This window comes from Carassius carassius, chromosome 16 (assembly GCF_963082965.1).
Source record: "Carassius carassius chromosome 16, fCarCar2.1, whole genome shotgun sequence".
NCBI lineage: Eukaryota > Metazoa > Chordata > Actinopteri > Cypriniformes > Cyprinidae > Carassius > Carassius carassius.
Window position 1 is genome coordinate 25,359,479 of NC_081770.1, and position 18,271 is coordinate 25,377,749.

Sequence of the window (18,271 nt, forward strand, 5' to 3'; positions counted from 1 at the left end):
AACAGACTATCTTAAATAAACCTAGCTTATTTGGTAAACTTGTTTTATGAAACAGGCCACTCTTGGCTAAAAATCCCAAAACCAACAATTGAACTCCATTAGATCTAAAATTTGAAAGAGCATCCAAAAAGTAAATATCAAACAACACATGAAAAGATGAAATAGGACATACACTTTATTAATCAAATAAAAATGATCCCAGTTCATACAAAGCTGAAGTCCAGCAATGCCAGAAGCAGAACATGAACATTACTGTTCACTGGAAAGAGGCCAATAAATCTCCATTCACAAGATAGTACGCCAGTTTTGGACTTATTTTGGGAGAAAACTCCGGCAAGGAGAGGGAGAGGGAGAGGGGGAGAGGGGGAGAGAGAGAGAGAGAGAGAGAGAGAGCGAGAGAGCGAGAGAGCGAGAGAGAGAGAGAGAGAGAGAGAGAAAACCACAGGTAAATACAATTTGTACAATACAATAATCCTGTAGTTCTATAAAGTGGAACATTTGAGTACCATACTTATGTTAATCTTCAACAAACTGATTTTTAATTAAATAATTATAGATAATGCAAAATGCAAACACAACAAAGAAAAGAAAACTTGTGGTACAGAAACAAAATTGTTAAGGCACTAGCACATTATCAGAATCAGTCATCCATCAATGTTAAAGAAAGTCCCCGTTTCATTCTGTTATACAATAAGAGCAACGCGGTGCAAACAGCAAGAAAATAAGAGCACAAAACAGTCTCTGACACCAGAATGAAACACTGAAAGCTGTAACAATTACTTTTGAAACTTTTACACATTTATTTCTGTCGGTTCTTTATTTTCAGTCGTGACAGGAGAGAATAAAGCATCTTTAATTGTATTTCTATAGAGGAAACAGACTATCATCATTATCAATATTAATATTACTACAGGTACTGTGATGTAAACCCAGAGCAAAGACGGCGATGTGACCCCATCTGTTCCTGGTTTTTGGGTTTCTTGATCAGCTGGTATAGGTCCACTTCCTGTTGTTGGCTCTGCAAAGAAAGAAAGAAAGAAAGAAAGAAAGAAAGAAAGAAAGAAAGAAAGAAAGAAAGAAAGAAAGAAAGAAGGAATAAGATTGCCGCAATGTGACAAATGCAACAGATCCTTTTTGTAATGTTTATACAGCAGCATTCAGACTGAACAGAACATTAATAGCAAACATTATTTATTTTCTAATTAATATATAAATTAATAATTACTACACACCTTTGATGATCAGCTCCACAGTCTTATATTCAGATGAGTGTGGTATGAAACAGGTGTATCTTCCTGCATCAGTGTGATTGAGATCAGTGAGTCTGATGGAGAAGTTTCCTCTCTTATACTCTTCAGAAAAAGGTTTAACTCTGTTCTTGTATCGTGGATCCTGTTGCTCTACTGAATCTTCACCCTTGATTATATCAAACACAAGTTTGCTGTCATTGTGTCTCCAGTGCACATTAATGTCTTGAAGTTTAAGATCATGTTTAGATGAAGAACACGGCAGGAGAACAGAACCACCGATGAAACCATCTACTGTGACCTGCAGAGAGACTGAAATCACAAAAACTGTAACTGTAAAAACACAATATAACATTTATACACATTTTTGCTTGTTTGTTTTAATGCCATGCCAGATTATTTGGCAAAAAAAAACATACTTTAGTTAAATTTTAAATACAAATAATAAAATTTTGCTAGACATTCTAAAACAGGTATTAACTTGTTTAAAACCTTTTCAAGGGTATAAACAAAATAAAACTAGAAGAAATCTAGAAATATTACAATACAGTAAATGTTTTACATGAATATGAAATATGTCATTCAGATGTTCACCTTTCTGTATCAGCAGTGCAGACACACAGATGAAGTAGAATCTGTAGAAACAGAAATAATTTCCATTAATTTCCTGTTGCTAAACCAGTAGATCACCACACTAGCAATAAGCTCATCTGAGATGATCACATGATCACCACGAGGTGTATGCTGGTTAGAAAATGACATTGTTGTGATCAAACACTCTTGTGAGAGCCAGATGGTGAAGTTTTTAGAGGCAGCTTCAGTTTATCAGCTGCACAAACTAAAAGCATGATGGGATAATCTGACGATACAACTTAACCCATATCGCTTAAAATGTTAGTTCCCCCCAAAAATAAAATTCTGTCATCAATTACGCACCTTCATGTCGTTCCAAACTTGTAAGACATTCGTTCATATTCAAAACGCAACTTAAGATATTTTTGATGAAATATGAGAGCTGTCAGACTCAGCATTACAACTGAATTGTTCCAAGGTCCAGAAGTGTAGTAAGGACATTGGTAAAACAATCCATGTGACCTCAGCAGCTTAACTTCAGTTTTGCAAAGCTACGAGAATACTTTTTGTGTGCAAAGAAAATAAAAAGGCTATTCAACAATTCTTCTCCCCAAAGAGGAAAATGCTTTCCCCCAAGCATAAACAATGCTGATTATGCAGATTACGTTCATGTGCACGCTTTCCCGCTGAACGTAAACGATGATGATTATGTTGATTACGTTCTGGGTTACTTTTCAAAATGGCAGAAGATATAACTCGGTGGAGAAGAATTGTTGAATAAATTATGATACTTTTAATTTTTTTGCACACAAAAAGTATTTTCGTAGCTTCGTAAAACTGAAGTTGAGCCACTGATGCCACATGGAGTCTTTTACTGATGTCCTATGTTTATGGACCTGGGAACATTACAGTTGTCTATGGGAGGATTAAGACAGTTCTCAGATTCCATGAAAAATATCTTAATTCATGTTCCTTAGATGAATGAACGTCTTACAGGTTTGGAATAACATGGGCGCGAGTAATTAATGACAGAATTTTTATTTTTAGGTGAACTATCCCTTTAAGAACAAGGTTTGGTTTCATAAAACATGTCTTTTCCTACTTAAATTAATTTTTTTTTTTTTATTCCTATAGTCATGTACATCCAAGATGAGGTGTTTGGCATCTTAATGCCAAGTTCTTTAATTTTAACACTCATTAGGGAATTCTTAGGCACTGATACTGATTATTTAGAATGAATACCAATAGTTCGGTGGTTCTACTTTTCAATACCTTGTTTCAAAGGAATGGTAATTAAACAATTATTAATATGCAAATAGTCTTTATTCTCCCCATATCAGTCTCACTTCTAAACAAAAAACACATTACCCACATTATCATTCTTAACTTAATGTTATTTTCAATTTCTAAACTTTTTAGATATTCTTAACTCTTATTAATATTAACCAATAAGCCTCCTGTTAAGCTCACAATCACTCATTTCCTTTATATACAGAGAATCAATCAATCTGTTGTCAAGTGTGATGAAAATCATGATTTATTTTTCAAATTGCAAGAAATTGCAATACTGTTATATTTCTATTCTAATGATACTTTTAATTAAAACACTGGCCGAAATAAATAAATGAATTAAAATGTTGCCGTTAATACTATATGAATCATCATAAGCAAATACTTAACCACTTCAGCTGTTATTTTGATTTTTTGAGAATTAGGCATATGCAATATTGGACCCACCGGTGGGTCCCCAGAGTTGATGTGGTTAAGATTTTAGGCCTGAATCATTATTGCAATGATTAATATGTTTCTGGCATGTTGTTTCTGGTTTGTTTGGCAATGATTATTTTAACTGTAACTGATGTTAGCGATATTCTAGCGTTTGAATCATCAGTGGCAAATCCTTTACAATTGAAAATGTAGAGACTGTGAGTCAGAAGGGGCAGACTGTACTTGCAAAGTTGGAATTTACTTTATAGAAACAACCTTTGTGCACAGATGCATTGTAGGCTACTCTCACAGGAAACAGTCCTTGTCATTTGTAAAATGCACTGCACACATAGGAGTATTTAGTTTGAACTGTTCTGGAACAGTGGTATAAATACAAGTTAACCATGGCCGTAGCTAGGCTTCAAAAATTAGTGAGGTCCATGGGGTTTCTATAATAACCCCCTTAGAATTGTGCTAAAATAACCCCTATAAATGCAACTAATTTTATACTCTAACCATAGACAGTAAAAGAAATAGACACAGCGACCATTGGAACTCAATTGAGACAAGTGAAGCCCATTTTTAGCGATTTTTAGCACTTCCGTTTCTGACGCGCAGACTCAAACTAAGCTTGATGACGTCAGCAACCTGTCTGACAGATGTAAATCTTCTAGTAGCTATGCGTGCAAACTGCCATCGTTAATCTTGCAGAGACGGCGAGCTTGAGCGGGGAGTTCTTTGGCGTGAGTGAGCAGGAGTAAGTATTCTAATTAATTATTTTGTATAAGTTCAAGTTCAAGTTCAAGTTTGTTTGTTTCTAGAGCACATTTACTTCCGGTTTTTAGCCGAACAAAGTGCTGTACAGTAATCACGACAAAATACATACTAACCGGCAACGTCACTATCAGCAATCAAATATAGTGCATTAAAAGTTAAGTTCAAGTAAATACACATTAAAAGTAATCACGATAAAATACGTAATGTACCAACAACGTCACTATCAACAATCAATTAAAGTGCATAAAAAGATAAATTCAAGTAAATTACACATTGAAAGCCACTCCAAACAAATATGTTTTTAGCGCTGTTTTAAACTCCGATAAAGTGGAAGCCATTTTAAGATGAATAAGAAGATTATTCCATAAAGTGGGGCCCACCACTTCAAAAGCTCTATTTCCCCTCTTTTTCAAGCGGGTTCTAGGAATACGAAGGAGGGATTTGTTTCCTGATCTCAGTTCTCGCTTTGAAGTATATGGGTGGAGTAAATCCGATAAATACGACGGTGCAAGATTATTTAAGGATTTGTAGACTAATAGTAAAATTTTATAGTCGATTCTATATTGGACAGGTAACCAGTGAAGGGATCTCAAAAGAGGTGTCACATGATCAAATTTTTTGCCACCTTTCAAAAAACGTGCTGCTGCATTCTGAACAACTTGTAATCTAGAAATTTGATTCTTGGAAATCCCATAATAAAGAGAGTTGCAATAATCTAGCCTGGATGTTATAAAGGCATGAATAGCAACTTCAAGAGAATCATTGGATAGGAAAGATTTAATTTTGGAAAAAGATCGCAGATGAAAGAAACTAGAGCCCACTACTAAGGCAATTTGCCTATCAAATTGTAAGTTGCTATCTATTACCACACCTAAATTCCGAACCTTTGCTGAGATAGTGAAATTTAAAAGATCAAGGTTAGGTAAATATTGTCTTCTTTGCTCTGTAGGGCAAAAAACAATAGCTTCCGATTTATCTGAGTTCAAAAAAATAAAAAATTTTTGAGAGCCATGCCTTTACATCATTCAAACTCGCTGATAAGTTACTAACAGCATTCTCATTACCGCTGGTCAAAGGCAGATAAATTTGCATGTCATCAGCATAACAATGGAAGGCTACATTATGTTTCCTGAAAATGGATCCCAAGGGAAGTAAATCTAAAGAAAACAGAGTGGGTGCAAGAACAGATCCTTGTGGTACGCCACAGGATAGCTTGCGTAACGATGAAGTAAAATTTCCAATTTTAACAGAAAAAGTTATGTTTGTTAGGAAAGATTTAAACCAGTTTAACACTTCCCCGCCTAAACCCACATAGGACTCCAGTCGGGAGATGAGAATTCTGTGATCGACAGTATCAAAAGCTGAAGACAAGTCCAGCATGATTAAAATGACAGAAGCACCCGAATCAGTAATCATTACAGTAATCATTAAGATGTCATTTAAGACTCTAATAAGGGCCGTTTCAGTACTACGTAATGATTTGAAACCTGATTGAAAGATCTCATATATATTATTTGTGGATAGGAAAGACTGAAGTTGCAGAGAGACAATTTTTTCCATTACCTTAGAAATAAACGGAAGGACAGACACGGGGCGAAAATTTGCTAAGATAGATGTATCAAGTGTGGGTTTCTTTAGCACTGGAGTCACAGTGGCCCTTTTTAAACTATCAGGGATAATTCCTGACTGCAAGCATTTATTAAGTAATGTTACAAGGCCAGGTCCTACAATATCAATTAATAAATTCAGATAGCGGGGGTGCATAGTGTCAAGGGGACTAGAAGAGGTTTTTAGTTTTAAAACTATTTCTTTTAATGAGTCTAAGGAAATAGAATTAAAAGTAGTCCAAGAAACCAATGGAGTCATTGAAGTTAATTTATCGTCGCTGGCATCTTGTATTTGAACTCTTAGATTTATAATTTTTGTCTCGAATTAATTAAAAATTTTTTTACATAATGCTTTAGTAGGATTACGGAAAGTCTGTACAGGGGGATGTAATACTGAATTGATAATCGAAAAAAGAACTCTAGGACTTTGATGATGCTCCTCGATCAGATTAGAAAAATAAAGAGACTTGGCCTTCTTAACTGCACTCTGATATGTCCATAAACATGCTTTAAGTATGGTAAAGGATATTTGAAGTTTGTCTTTCTTCCATTTTCTTTCTGCTTTCCTACATAATTGTCTCAGGGAGTGGATATCTTGATCTAACCAAGGCTCAGCTTTACGTTGCGGCTTTAGCAACCTATAGGGTGCAACAGCATTTAAAATCTCCAACCGTACAGTGTTTAAGGATTCAAGATGTTGCTCAACATCTAGATCTAATAATAAGGATTCATAGGACACTGAGGAAGTGATTTCATTATATAACGTTCAGTGAAAGCCTCGCAGAATCGCGGTGAATACACTCTAACCTGTTCTAAGTCAGAGACAGTCATGTAAGGCATAGCTGGAAGAGCCATTTTAAATATGATAGGAAAATGATCAGAGATGGGTAGTTCAATCACTTCAGTATCAGTTATTGAGAGTCCAAAAGACAATATTAAGTCCAACATATGACTACGGTTGTGTGTGGGTTCTTTAACCCACTGCACCAGATTAAAAGAATCAATGATATTCAAAAACTCCGATGCTAAGTGATCCGAAGCACAGCATAGATGTACATTAAAATCACCTAACAATAAAATCCGATCGTAAGTAATAATTAAATCCCCAACAAGCTCAGTGAATTCTTCCATAAAGTCCTTCGTCAAATGCGGAGGCCGATATATTAAGACTAAGACAATAGGTTGAGTCCAGTTAAGTATTAATAGTTGAACTTCAAAGCTTGTAGGGTTAATGGAGGGTAGCATTTGACAACATGCTCCAAAACATTCTTTAGCAATAACTGCTAGCCCTCCACCCCTACCAACCGGACGGGGAGAGTTATAAAAGCAATAATCATTTGGAACAAGTTCAGAGTACGGGCTCAAATCTCCTACCTTCATCCAGGTTTCGGTGATAAACATAAAATCAAGGTTGTTAGATGTTATAAAATCATGTTAAATAAATGTCTTATTGACCACGGAGTGAGCATTGATCAGTGCCATTTTCGGAGAAAGCAAGATGCTGTCCGGAGATGAAGCTTTCCTCAGAGGGCGAAGATTTGAGGAATTTACTCCCATCGGACGAAGTCGAGTAATAATCCGAGTGTCAGAATCCTGTTGTAGTCGAACCGGAAGGTTGGGAGAAGCAAAGGAGTTAGACTGAATATATGTGAGCCAACAAGATGTCGGGACCGACGTATACTGAACCGGGAAGCTGATCAGATCCTCGGTCCATGGCCGAGACATGGAGATCTTACGGAGACCACCTCGCAGATAGATCTTTAGACTGACCAGTTTTCTGCTGCGTTTCCCACGTCTTCTCCGACGTTTCCTCGGGATAACATCCAATGGCCAACGACGAAGAAACTCAGGAATGCCCTCGAGAGTGCTCCTGTAGGTATTATCTGCGAAATTCCCCAATTCCGCATCAAAACCATCCATGCAATAACTGCGAATGTCCAGGAGTGTCTGACGATCATAAACAATAGGCTCCGTATGATAAAAGGTTATAAGAGCACATAAAAACAGCCAAAGATAAAACAAAGTAGAGAATGATAGACGGCATGCCACTCGCACAGGCGCCATCTTTTTAAAATTTTAAAATGTAACGCCAGTACGCCATATTAAGTTAATTGCCTGCGAGCTTCTCCTCCTGTCTGTACGGTAATGCGACAGAGAGTCGCTGGTTATGATGCAATCGTTAGCCTATTTTTACAAAAACTGTTTCTACGGGGCCATAATGTAACATAGAAGGTAATGGAGCCCTTTATACATTGTCGTGTATCTTTAGAAATAAATAATGGACAAATGGAGTCTTTAAACGTCTCAGATGTAAAGTTATTCGCTGTCAAAGTGACGCCAAAATGAATGTGAGTCAATGGGATGCTAACGCAAGTGAAGTTCTGCTACAAGATGGCGGCACGCGGCCGACTTCAACTTCCGGTCGACTTCCTTCCCGCCTGACTCTAACCAGGGCCTGACATTAACACCCGCCAAATGCGGGTGGATTTTGCTCGTGGCGGGTAACACAGTGACTCCAACTAGCCACTTTGGTGGGCTGAATAATTGCCAGTGTGTAAGTTGGAGGCTTAGTATAAGTTTAGCACAGATATATTTTCACTCGCGAACACTGACTCTGACTGAGCGCTTCAGAGTTTCACTCTCCGTCAAGCGATCTGTGATATTTCTCAGTTCATCTCGCAGAGCATCTGTATTTGATGTACCCAGTGTTGGGAAGGTTACTTTGGAAATGTAATAGGTTACAGATTACAAGTTACCCTATTTAAAATGTAATAGTAGTGTAACTTTTTTAATTACTTTAATAAAGTAATGTAACTAATTACTTTTGAGTACATTTTGATTACTTTTATAAATTTCTAATGAATGTTAATTTGCAACTGTTAATCATCTTCAACCATTTTACACCATGCAGGTTTAACCTTACAGTAGTGCTCAATACTGTCAGACTTTCACCATCCTTCATCACCAGAATTAAGATGATCAAATTTGAACACATCCACCACACAATCAGACTTTAGTACTGCCTTTTACTTAGAGATTGATCTGAAGTTCAAAGCAGATTTAAAATCAAAAGAAATAGTTTATAGATACTGTTTTTGAAACCAAATCTTTGCATAACTACAGGCATCTAACTACATCTAACAATGGTTTGGGGAAAAATAGTTAATAAAAAAATAAAAGCATATATATCAACTCAAATACGGTTATCTAATAAGCATGTGTCCTATTTTGTGAACTAAACTCCTGAAACATTGGTGTCTTTTTGAAACACTGCTGTCTCTTTGTATATGATATGATGATAGTTTCTCAAAATAAGTAAAAAATGCTCATGAAGTGACTATTCTAGAGATTAATTTCCATGAGGGGCGGACTGGGAAAAAAATAGGCTGGGAAATCTCACACGCATACACCCACAACCCATTCTGAAACATGGACAACCCTATTTTTTTTTTGGACCTGACTTCAAAAAGATTTGAATCCTTAGGTTGGGGGACTTTCAACGTAATCAAGAGTTCTCTCCTGAACTGCACCTTCACTTCCATTATCCATCCATCTCTCTCATGACTACAAATTCCATAGTTAAACCACGGTTAGTGCCATACCATAGGCTACATTAATTTTCCTAAGGGTTGTGTTTTTGTATCCACTAGCTCCCCCTAAACCTATGATAAAATATGATGATTTGTCTGCTAACTTACTACTGTAACATTACAAAAGATAATAATGACGTCGTTTATACAGTATTTTGAGTGATTGCGAGCAATGTGCTGCTGCTGCTTGACTAAGTAAACAAAGACAAAACTACATTAGCATATTTACAGATGAAACTGACCTGCACCTGAAACCCTGAACAGAAGTGTCGCTTCTCTGCTCCAGCTGTGCGCTTACACAGTTCACTCCGGTCTCTCTCTCTCGCATTGATTACTCGGAGTCTGATCCAAACCGTTCGGCGGAGGCGCAGAGAACGCGCGAGCCCAACCATTGCCAGTCACGACTAACCGATTCATGATTTATTAGAGATTTAATTATCGAATGGCGGATTCGGAAATAATCGCTTTAGTATATTCGGCCTGCAATTATACAATAACAATATTAAAGTAGAAGGCCAAATCGTCTGCCAGGCCACCGGGAATAATCCCGGTTCTCCCGATGTCCAGTCAGCGCCTGATTTCCACAGACACGCAGAACGTGCAGGATTCATATTCAGTCTTTTTGCGGCTTAATATTCACAGACATCAGTCCATATCGGGTTTTGATTCAAGTGTACTGACCTACTTTTGATTTATTCATCCAAAATGTGGCATATTGCGTCCGCGTTTGGCTGAATTCCATTTTTTATTACTCGATTCTACGAATGTGTTTTCCGGAGATTATGGGCCATATGTCTTAGTGCAATTTGGGAAAGAAATAAGCTGTATGTGGATGTGTGTAAATATTCAAATGTAATCCTCTTTGTAATCGTTACAATTTTCATAAGTAACTGTAATTTAATTACTCATTTTTTCTTAGTAACTGTAACTGATTACTGTTACATTTATTTTGTAATTAAATTACGTAACGCCGTTACATGTAACTAGTTACTCCCCAACACTGGATGTACCGCAAACTCTGGTGTGAAGGCGCACACATCACTGTCGCTTTCTCTCACACACACGCAGAGACCGAGAGAGAGAGAGAGGGAAAGTGAATGAGTGAATTGACTCGCTACATTTAAACAATAGTCTAGATGGAAATAAGGGTCCACGCGCACCCCCCGGCTTTTTTATGCCACCTGATTTTTTAAAATCCTTAAAGTGTCTATTTTCATAATCTGCCAGGTACCAAGCTGGAATTTAATGGAATGGTTATTTTTGACATGTGACAACATATTGACCTTATTTCTGGACAAAAATAGCAAAAAATGGCCAAAGGTGTGTAAAGGATCAACGTTTTTTTCATTTTCTCAAGCGCATAGGGTGATTTTTTTTTCACAACCTGTTATTTATTTATCATTCAAGTGTCTATTTTAAGATTAAATTGGGTACCAAGCTGAAATAATTTCAAAAATGCTTTATTTTTAACCCTTTGCACCAAACCCGAAAAATCTAAATATGATATAAAGTGGCATAACTTTTGATGTAAACAACTCACAGATACAAATGGACACATTTTTCAATACAATTCTGACCCCAGAAATTTTTATTTGTCATTTTTTACAACATCTTGACCATCTGTGGTCAAAAAGAGCAAAAAAAGTTCATTTGACAGTGTTTTTATTATACTTAGCAGCCTAAAATAGGGTTTATTTTAACCTTTTACTTAACCTATCCTGAACCTGAAGATATTTAAAATAGTTTTACTTTTGAAGTAAATAAAACAAAGCAAATTAACTTAAATTTAAAAATAAATAAATAAATAAAAAACTACAGAAAAATCCAAAAAGGTCCAAAAAGTTGACTGAGCATAAACTGCAAGTTTTTGATTTTTGGGGCTTTGCAGTTGGCAGTTGGTGGTCGTCGGTTAGTACCTGCAGATCGCCATCTCCCACTGCTCTCTGTTTCGGAAAAATTTCAGTAAGTATTTGAAACTATAATTAAGATATACCTTTGCATAACTTAAAGTGATTTTTCAACAGTTTTTACTATAATCACAGGCTTTAGGAAATTGAATCTGTATTCTTGACTAGCCGTGTTGGTAGCTTAGTTGGTAGCTACTAGCAAAATCTTTTTTTTTTTTTTTTTTCAGGCTCAATACTTCATACATACTTACCAAGGGGAAAATTAAACATTGTAACACAGCTGAAGTGCCTCCAAAGAGGATTCGTTCCCTAACATGTATTTTACATATCTCAACTCTTTCTGAGTATGGTAATGTTACAGAGAATGTAATGTTAAGCGAGAAGCTATCATATCTACACAGTATACGAGATATGAGACTCTGTGAAGACGTCAGTTCACCATACCCCATTAGGGATATTTGTGAACAGATTCCATTGAAATTAGAGGACTTGTCTTTGGATACAATTGGCTATCACCAATACTGCTATAAAAGCTTTACAGGGAAAATACACTCACCTAAAGGATTATTAGGAACACCACACTAACACTGTGTTTGACCCCCTTTCACCTTCAGAACTGCTTTAATTCTACATGGCATTGATTCAACAAGGTGCTGAAAGCATTCTTTAGAGCAGTGTTTCCCAAACTTTTTTTCTGGGGACCCACATTTTAAAGTCGATAAATCCTTGTGACCCAATAAACATTAGGCCCATATAGTTCATATATCACAAAGAGAATTTATGCATTAACAAAATATGTATGACCATTTTTAAGGTCAGTTAAGCTTCCACTTAACTATTTAAAAGAGATACAGATATTTGACAAAGCACAATTATTTTTTATTTACCTTTTGTTGACAATAAGTAAAATGCAGAGGTGAAATGAGAAAGGAAGAGTTGACAGGGCATCTCATTGTTTTCATATTCTCATCATTACAGTGTACACAATTTATACTTAATGAGACAAAGTGCAAAATAGGGCAGTTAATCATTTATTTTTCTTCCTATCATCAATAAAACCAGACAGAATCAATGCATGCCTTTCATATAACATTCAATGCTTTGCACATCTACCAGAATAATATGAAAAAGTTTCTTACTGAAATATTTTTTGAGAACTTTTTTATGCACCCACTGTAATATACACATTTTATAAAGTGCACAGTATGACAGGCTCTCATTTTTTTGTACATGAGGAGAGTGCAACACGCATATCAGGTGCAGCATTCAGTCTATTCCTGTATTTTGTCTTTATTTTTGTGAGAGCTGAGAACCCAACTTCACATTTGTATGTAGTTGTAAAAGGAATAAGCAACAGTATGCTTGCCTTGCTTAAGACAGGGTATTCAGATGAAATGCTTACCCAAAATGATGATAATGTCATTTTTATGGCTGGTTGCCGAGTGCAGAGCGCAGCTAAAAAAAAAAAAAAAAAAAAAAAAAAACCCAAGAAAACGACGAGCTCCCTCGTGCGGCTAATTGGTGAACTACACATATAAATTTTTAATCAAGAGTATATAGCAGACTGAAAAATAGTGCTCGACTTGGCGACCCATACAAAATCTCCCGTGACCCACTTGTGGGTCAGGACCCCGCCTTTGGGAATGACTGCTTTAGAGATGTTGGCCCATATTGATAGGATAGCATCTTGCAATTGATGGAGATTTGTGGGATGCACATCCAGGGCACGAAGCTCCCGTTCCACCACATCCCAAAGATGCTCTATTGGGTTGAGATCTGGTGACTGTGGGGGCCATTTTAGTACAGTGAACTCATTGTCATGTTCAAGAAACCAATTTGAAATGATTCGAGCTTTGTGACATGGTGCATGTACCCATCAGAGGATGGGTACATGGTGGTCATAAAGGGATGGACATGGACGTGCAACCTCTGACATATATAGCAATTGTAATCACTTTGGATAAAAGCGTCAGCTAAATGAATAAATGTAATTGTTCTCATTCTGTTTACGCGAAATTCTGACTCTACCATCTGAATGTCTCAACAGAAATCGAGACTCATCAGACCAGGCAACATTTTCCCAGGCTTCAACTGTCCAATTTTGGTGAGCTCATGCAAATTGTAGCCTCTTTTTCCCATTTGTAGTGGAGATGAGTGGTACCCGGTGGGGTCTTCTGCTGTTGTAGCCCATCCGCCTCAAGGTTGTGCGTGTTGTGGCTTCACAAATGCTTTGCTGCATACCTCGGTTGTAACGAGTGGTTATTTCAGTCAAAGTTGCTCTTCTATCAGCTTGAATCAGTCGGCCCATTCTCCTCTGACCTCTACAATCAACAAGGCATTTTTGCCCACAGGACTGCCGCATACTGGATGTTTTTCCCTTTTCACACCATTCTTTGTAAACCCTAGAATTGGTTGTCCGTGAAAATCCCAGTAATTGAGCAGATTGTGAAATACTCAGACCGGCCTGTCTGGCACCAACAACCATGCCACGCTCAAAATTGCTTAAATCACCTTTCTTTCCCATTCTGACATTCAGTTTGGAGTTCAGGAGATTGTCTTGACCAGGACAACACCCCTAACTGCATTGAAGCAACTGCCATGTGATTGGTACAGGAAATTGAACAGGTAATTCCTACTAATCCTTTAGGTGAGTGTAGATCGTTTACAAGTATCACAGGCTTCTGCATCTGGTGAATCATTATCATTTAAAAGGGACTCTCTGCGCCATGTCAAATCACTGTCAGTTCAATCTGAAGGAGCTCCAAGAAGGTGTTCCTTCTTGTTTCCCAATCAGTGCATTTTCTGTGACAAAGCAAAATCCAAGTTCAAGGGCAAGACCGAAGAGCTTACAAAGTTTCAGAGTTGGAAATACAAGGAACCAGACTCTTTGAATGCCTTTATAATGTGAGAATGGAGGGTGAGTGCTGCTTCTTGAAGTTGGTCAGCTGTTCCAGGTTTGTATGCACATCCAACTGCTTCATCTACATTAATGCTGAGCTGTATGTGAGATTCGACTTAATACACCCATGTTGTTGCACCTTGGAGAATGTGAGTTCATGAGAGATGTCTTTGTCTCCCTGTAACCGTCTTGCCAATTTCTCACTGCGGAATTCAGGATTAGGAAAACCTTGATTTTCCAATGTCTTCATGTACAAGTTGCATATGGATCTTAGCTGGACAACCTCTTTGCATTCAATCACATTCCTAAGAATGTAATCCTTTACCACACAATATGACTTGTTATGTGCTGCTATCTTCTGGGCCTGCAGGCTGTCGGTGTTGTCTGCTGCCTTTTCTACTCTCTCCCTTCCACGCTCATGGGTTTGGTACTCTGTGTTGAAGTTGTTTCTGCATGATGTATGATACTTAGCTTCCATCGCAAAAAGGTCCTTGCCCTGCACCTTGCGATAAAGAGCCTCTTTCTTTAATTCCTGTGCCCTAAGTTCAATAACTTTCCAGGCTGGTTCCTTGTGTTTCCAACTCTGAAACTTTGTAAGCTCTTCGGTCTTGCCCTTGAACTTGGATTTTGCTTTGTCACAGAAAATGCACTGATTGGGAAACAAGAAGGAACAGCTCCTTCAGACTGAACTGACAGTGATTTGACATGGCGCAGAGAGTCCCTTTTCAATGATAATGATTCACCAGATGTAGAAGCCTTTGACACTCGTAAACGATCTATTTTCCCTGTAAAGCTTTTATAGCAGTATTGGTGATAGCCAAATGTATCCAAAGACAAGTCCTCTAATTTCAATGGAATCTGTTCACAAATATCCCTCATATATGGTGAACTGACGTCTTCACAGACTCTCATATCTTGTATACTGTGTAGATATGAAAAATCACTTTAAGTTATGAATACTAATTATAGTTTCAAATACTTACTGAAATTTTTCCGAAACAGAGAGCAGTGGGAGATGGCGATCTGCAGGTACTAACCGACGACCACCAACTGCCAACTGCAAAGCCCCAAAAATCGAAACCTTCCAGTTTATGCTCAGTCAACTTTTTGGACCTTTTTGGATTTTTTCTGTAGGTTTTTATTTATTTATTATTATTATTATTTTTTTAATTTAAGTTAATTTGCTTTGTTTTATTTACTTCAAAAGTAAAACTATTTTAAATATCTTCAGGTTCAGGATAGGTTAAGTAAAAGGTTAAAATAAACCCTATTTCAGGCTGCTAAGTATAATAAAAACGCTGTCAAATGAACTTTTTTTTTTTATCTTTTTGACCACAGATGGTCCAGATGTTGTAAAACATGACAAATAACAATTTCTGGGGTCAGAATTGTATTGAAAAATGTGTCCATTTGTATCTGTGAGTTGTTTACATCAAAAGTTATGCCACTTTATATCATATTTACACTTGCAATCAAAATTATTCAACCCCCTTGACCTGCAAGACAATTTGCTGTGGAGAACAACATTTTATGAAATCAATTTAAAAAAGGCATCAGTAAAGTATTAGAGAAAGTTTGTTAATACATTTTTGAGTGATTCTGAAAATGGAACATTGATGAATCATGATAAAATTTGAATTGGCTCTAAACATTAATGTTCAAAATTATTCAACCCCCTTTGTGCAGAATCTTTTATTCTTTAAAATCACCAATAAACGCAGTCTGTAAGTGTTTAGAAGCTTCTGTCACCTCTCTACTACAGTCTTGGCCCATTCCACGCATGAAAAAACTTTCAGATCACTGATAATCTTTGGTTTTCACATTGCCACTGCTTTCTTCAAATTCAACCAGATATTTAAAATGAGAATTAAGCCTGGAGACTGAACAGGTCACTCAAGTACATTCTGTGACTGATCCCTGAACCAAGCAAAAGTAGATTTGAATGTGTACTTTGGGATGACTGTCCTGCAGGAAAGTCCATTGATCATCAGCTTCAGTCTTTGCACCAAAGGAATCACAATTCTTGTCAAAATGGCCTGATACTTCAAAGAATCCATGATGTCCTTCATACAGTCATGATTTCCACTTCTTTCTACAGTAAAGAAACCCCATAACAGGACTGATCCACCTCCAAGTTTGACGATGGAGATGGTGTTCTTCTGCTTATAATCTTTGCCTTTTTTTGCAGCAGACATACCGCTGATCCATGGGTCCAAAAAGTTCCAGTTTGGTCACATCACTCCTTATAACATTCCTCCAGAGCTCCACAAGTTTACACAAATGAATTTTATCAAGTTCAAGTTGTCCTTTTGTTCTTCTTGATCAAGAGTGGTATGCTGCAAGATGTCTCAACATGAAGGCCATACTTGTCTAGTGTTCTTCTTACACAATGCTTTGAAATCGTTTTCCTCCTTTCATCGGGTCATCTTGCAAGTCTTTGGCTGTACATTGCAGGTTTTTCTCAGTTGCTCTGATTAAACATTTTATGATATTGTGCTTTTTCTTCCACAACCTCAAAGATTTTCTGGTAAAACACACTTTAAGCTAAGGAATTAGGATGAGAACTGTGTCTCTAGGAACTTTCAATGTCTTGGAAATCTCCATATAGCCTTAGCCTTTCTAAAGTACTACGATATTTATTCTCTTTAGCTTTTGTGAGATCTCTGTTGACATTTTTGCTACTCAACTTAAACACATGCATGGGCTAACTGTATGTGTAACAGCTCAAGCTAATTCTGTTTTTAATAAAGTTACTAAAAGCTTAATTGTGTTTTTAGATGGTTTTATTCCCCACCATGCATAAGTGATTTAAAAACAGCAATGCTGAATAGGGGTTGAATAATTATGACATAGCAGTATTATTAAAAAATCTTATAACTCAAAAGTATCACATTATATATTGACAATATGACTTTTAATATTCCAGTGAACTGTTATAGATGCAATTTTTATTTTATCCTGGAACTTCAGAAAAGCTTGTATGTGTAAAGTACTGCAGTCTCTGGGGGGTTGAGTAATTTTGATTGCAACTGTAGATTTTTCGGGTTTGGTGCAAAGGGTTAAAAATAAAGCATTTTGGACATTATTTCAGCTTGGTACCCAATTTAATCTTAAAATAGACACTTGAATGATAAATAAATAACAGGTTGTGAAAAAAAAATCACCCTATGCGCTTGAGAAAATGAAAAAACAGTTGATCCTCTACACATCTTTGACCATTTTTTGCTATTTCTGTCCAGAAATAAGGTCAATATGTTGTCAAAAGTAAAAAATAACCATTCCATTAAATTCCTGGGGTCAGAATTGTATGGGAAAATGTGTTCATTTGTCTCTGTACATTGTTTACTTCTAAAGTTATGCCACTTTCTATATCATTTTTTGATTTTTCGGGTTCCGGTTGGGTGCAGCAAAGGGTTAAAAAAGAACCCTTTGGGACATTATTTCAGCTTGGTACCTGGCAGATTATGAAAATAGACACTTTAAGGATTTAAAAAAATCAGGTGGCATAAAAAAAGCCGGGGGGTGCGTGGACCCTTATTTCCATCTAGACTACAATATTCTTTGTTGTAGTTTCCTGTCAATATAACGGTGTTCCTATGGAAGACTTCAGCTTTTAAAAACAGCCGGGTTGTCCGGTAGTGGGTGGAGTTAATGCGCATACGGCAATCCCATTGGCTGGCGCTCACCTATTATCGTCCATGTTTTGATTTCAGCAAATCAGTTCGAGCAAGCGCAGAAACCTGATTAATATTCATGAATCCAGCAGCTCATTAATCCTTAGTAATGCTTAGTGTGTTTTATAGTTCTTATTATTAGAATTCGTATCATTATTATCCTATCAGTATTTTTGTTAGTTTTTTCCCAATTTTTCTTTATTTGTCAGAAACATTGAATGACAGTTAAAATGTTCAGTTAAAATGAATAATATGCATTCAACCATGGTTATCAAATTTACTTCTAATTA

At 36.8% G+C, this 18,271-nt stretch overlaps 1 protein-coding gene and 1 long non-coding RNA gene across 2 annotated transcripts in view; one reads left to right on the top strand and one right to left on the bottom strand.

The window, feature by feature from the left end:
• The window catches only part of LOC132160024 (uncharacterized), a 51,261-nt gene that overhangs the window by 643 nt on the left and 32,347 nt on the right, over window positions 1-18,271 (top strand). The gene's annotated exons all lie outside the window — the stretch shown is intronic.
• The window catches only part of LOC132160017 (CD276 antigen homolog), a 36,929-nt gene continuing 19,200 nt past the window's right edge, over window positions 543-18,271 (bottom strand). The window contains exons 2-4 of the mRNA XM_059569713.1: window positions 1,842-1,882; window positions 1,233-1,559; window positions 543-1,018 (exon numbers count right to left, since the gene is read on the bottom strand). Coding sequence (XP_059425696.1) covers window positions 792-1,018; window positions 1,233-1,559; window positions 1,842-1,882 — 595 coding nt within the window. The 3' untranslated portion in view covers window positions 543-791. The remainder of the gene's footprint in view (window positions 1,019-1,232; window positions 1,560-1,841; window positions 1,883-18,271) is intronic.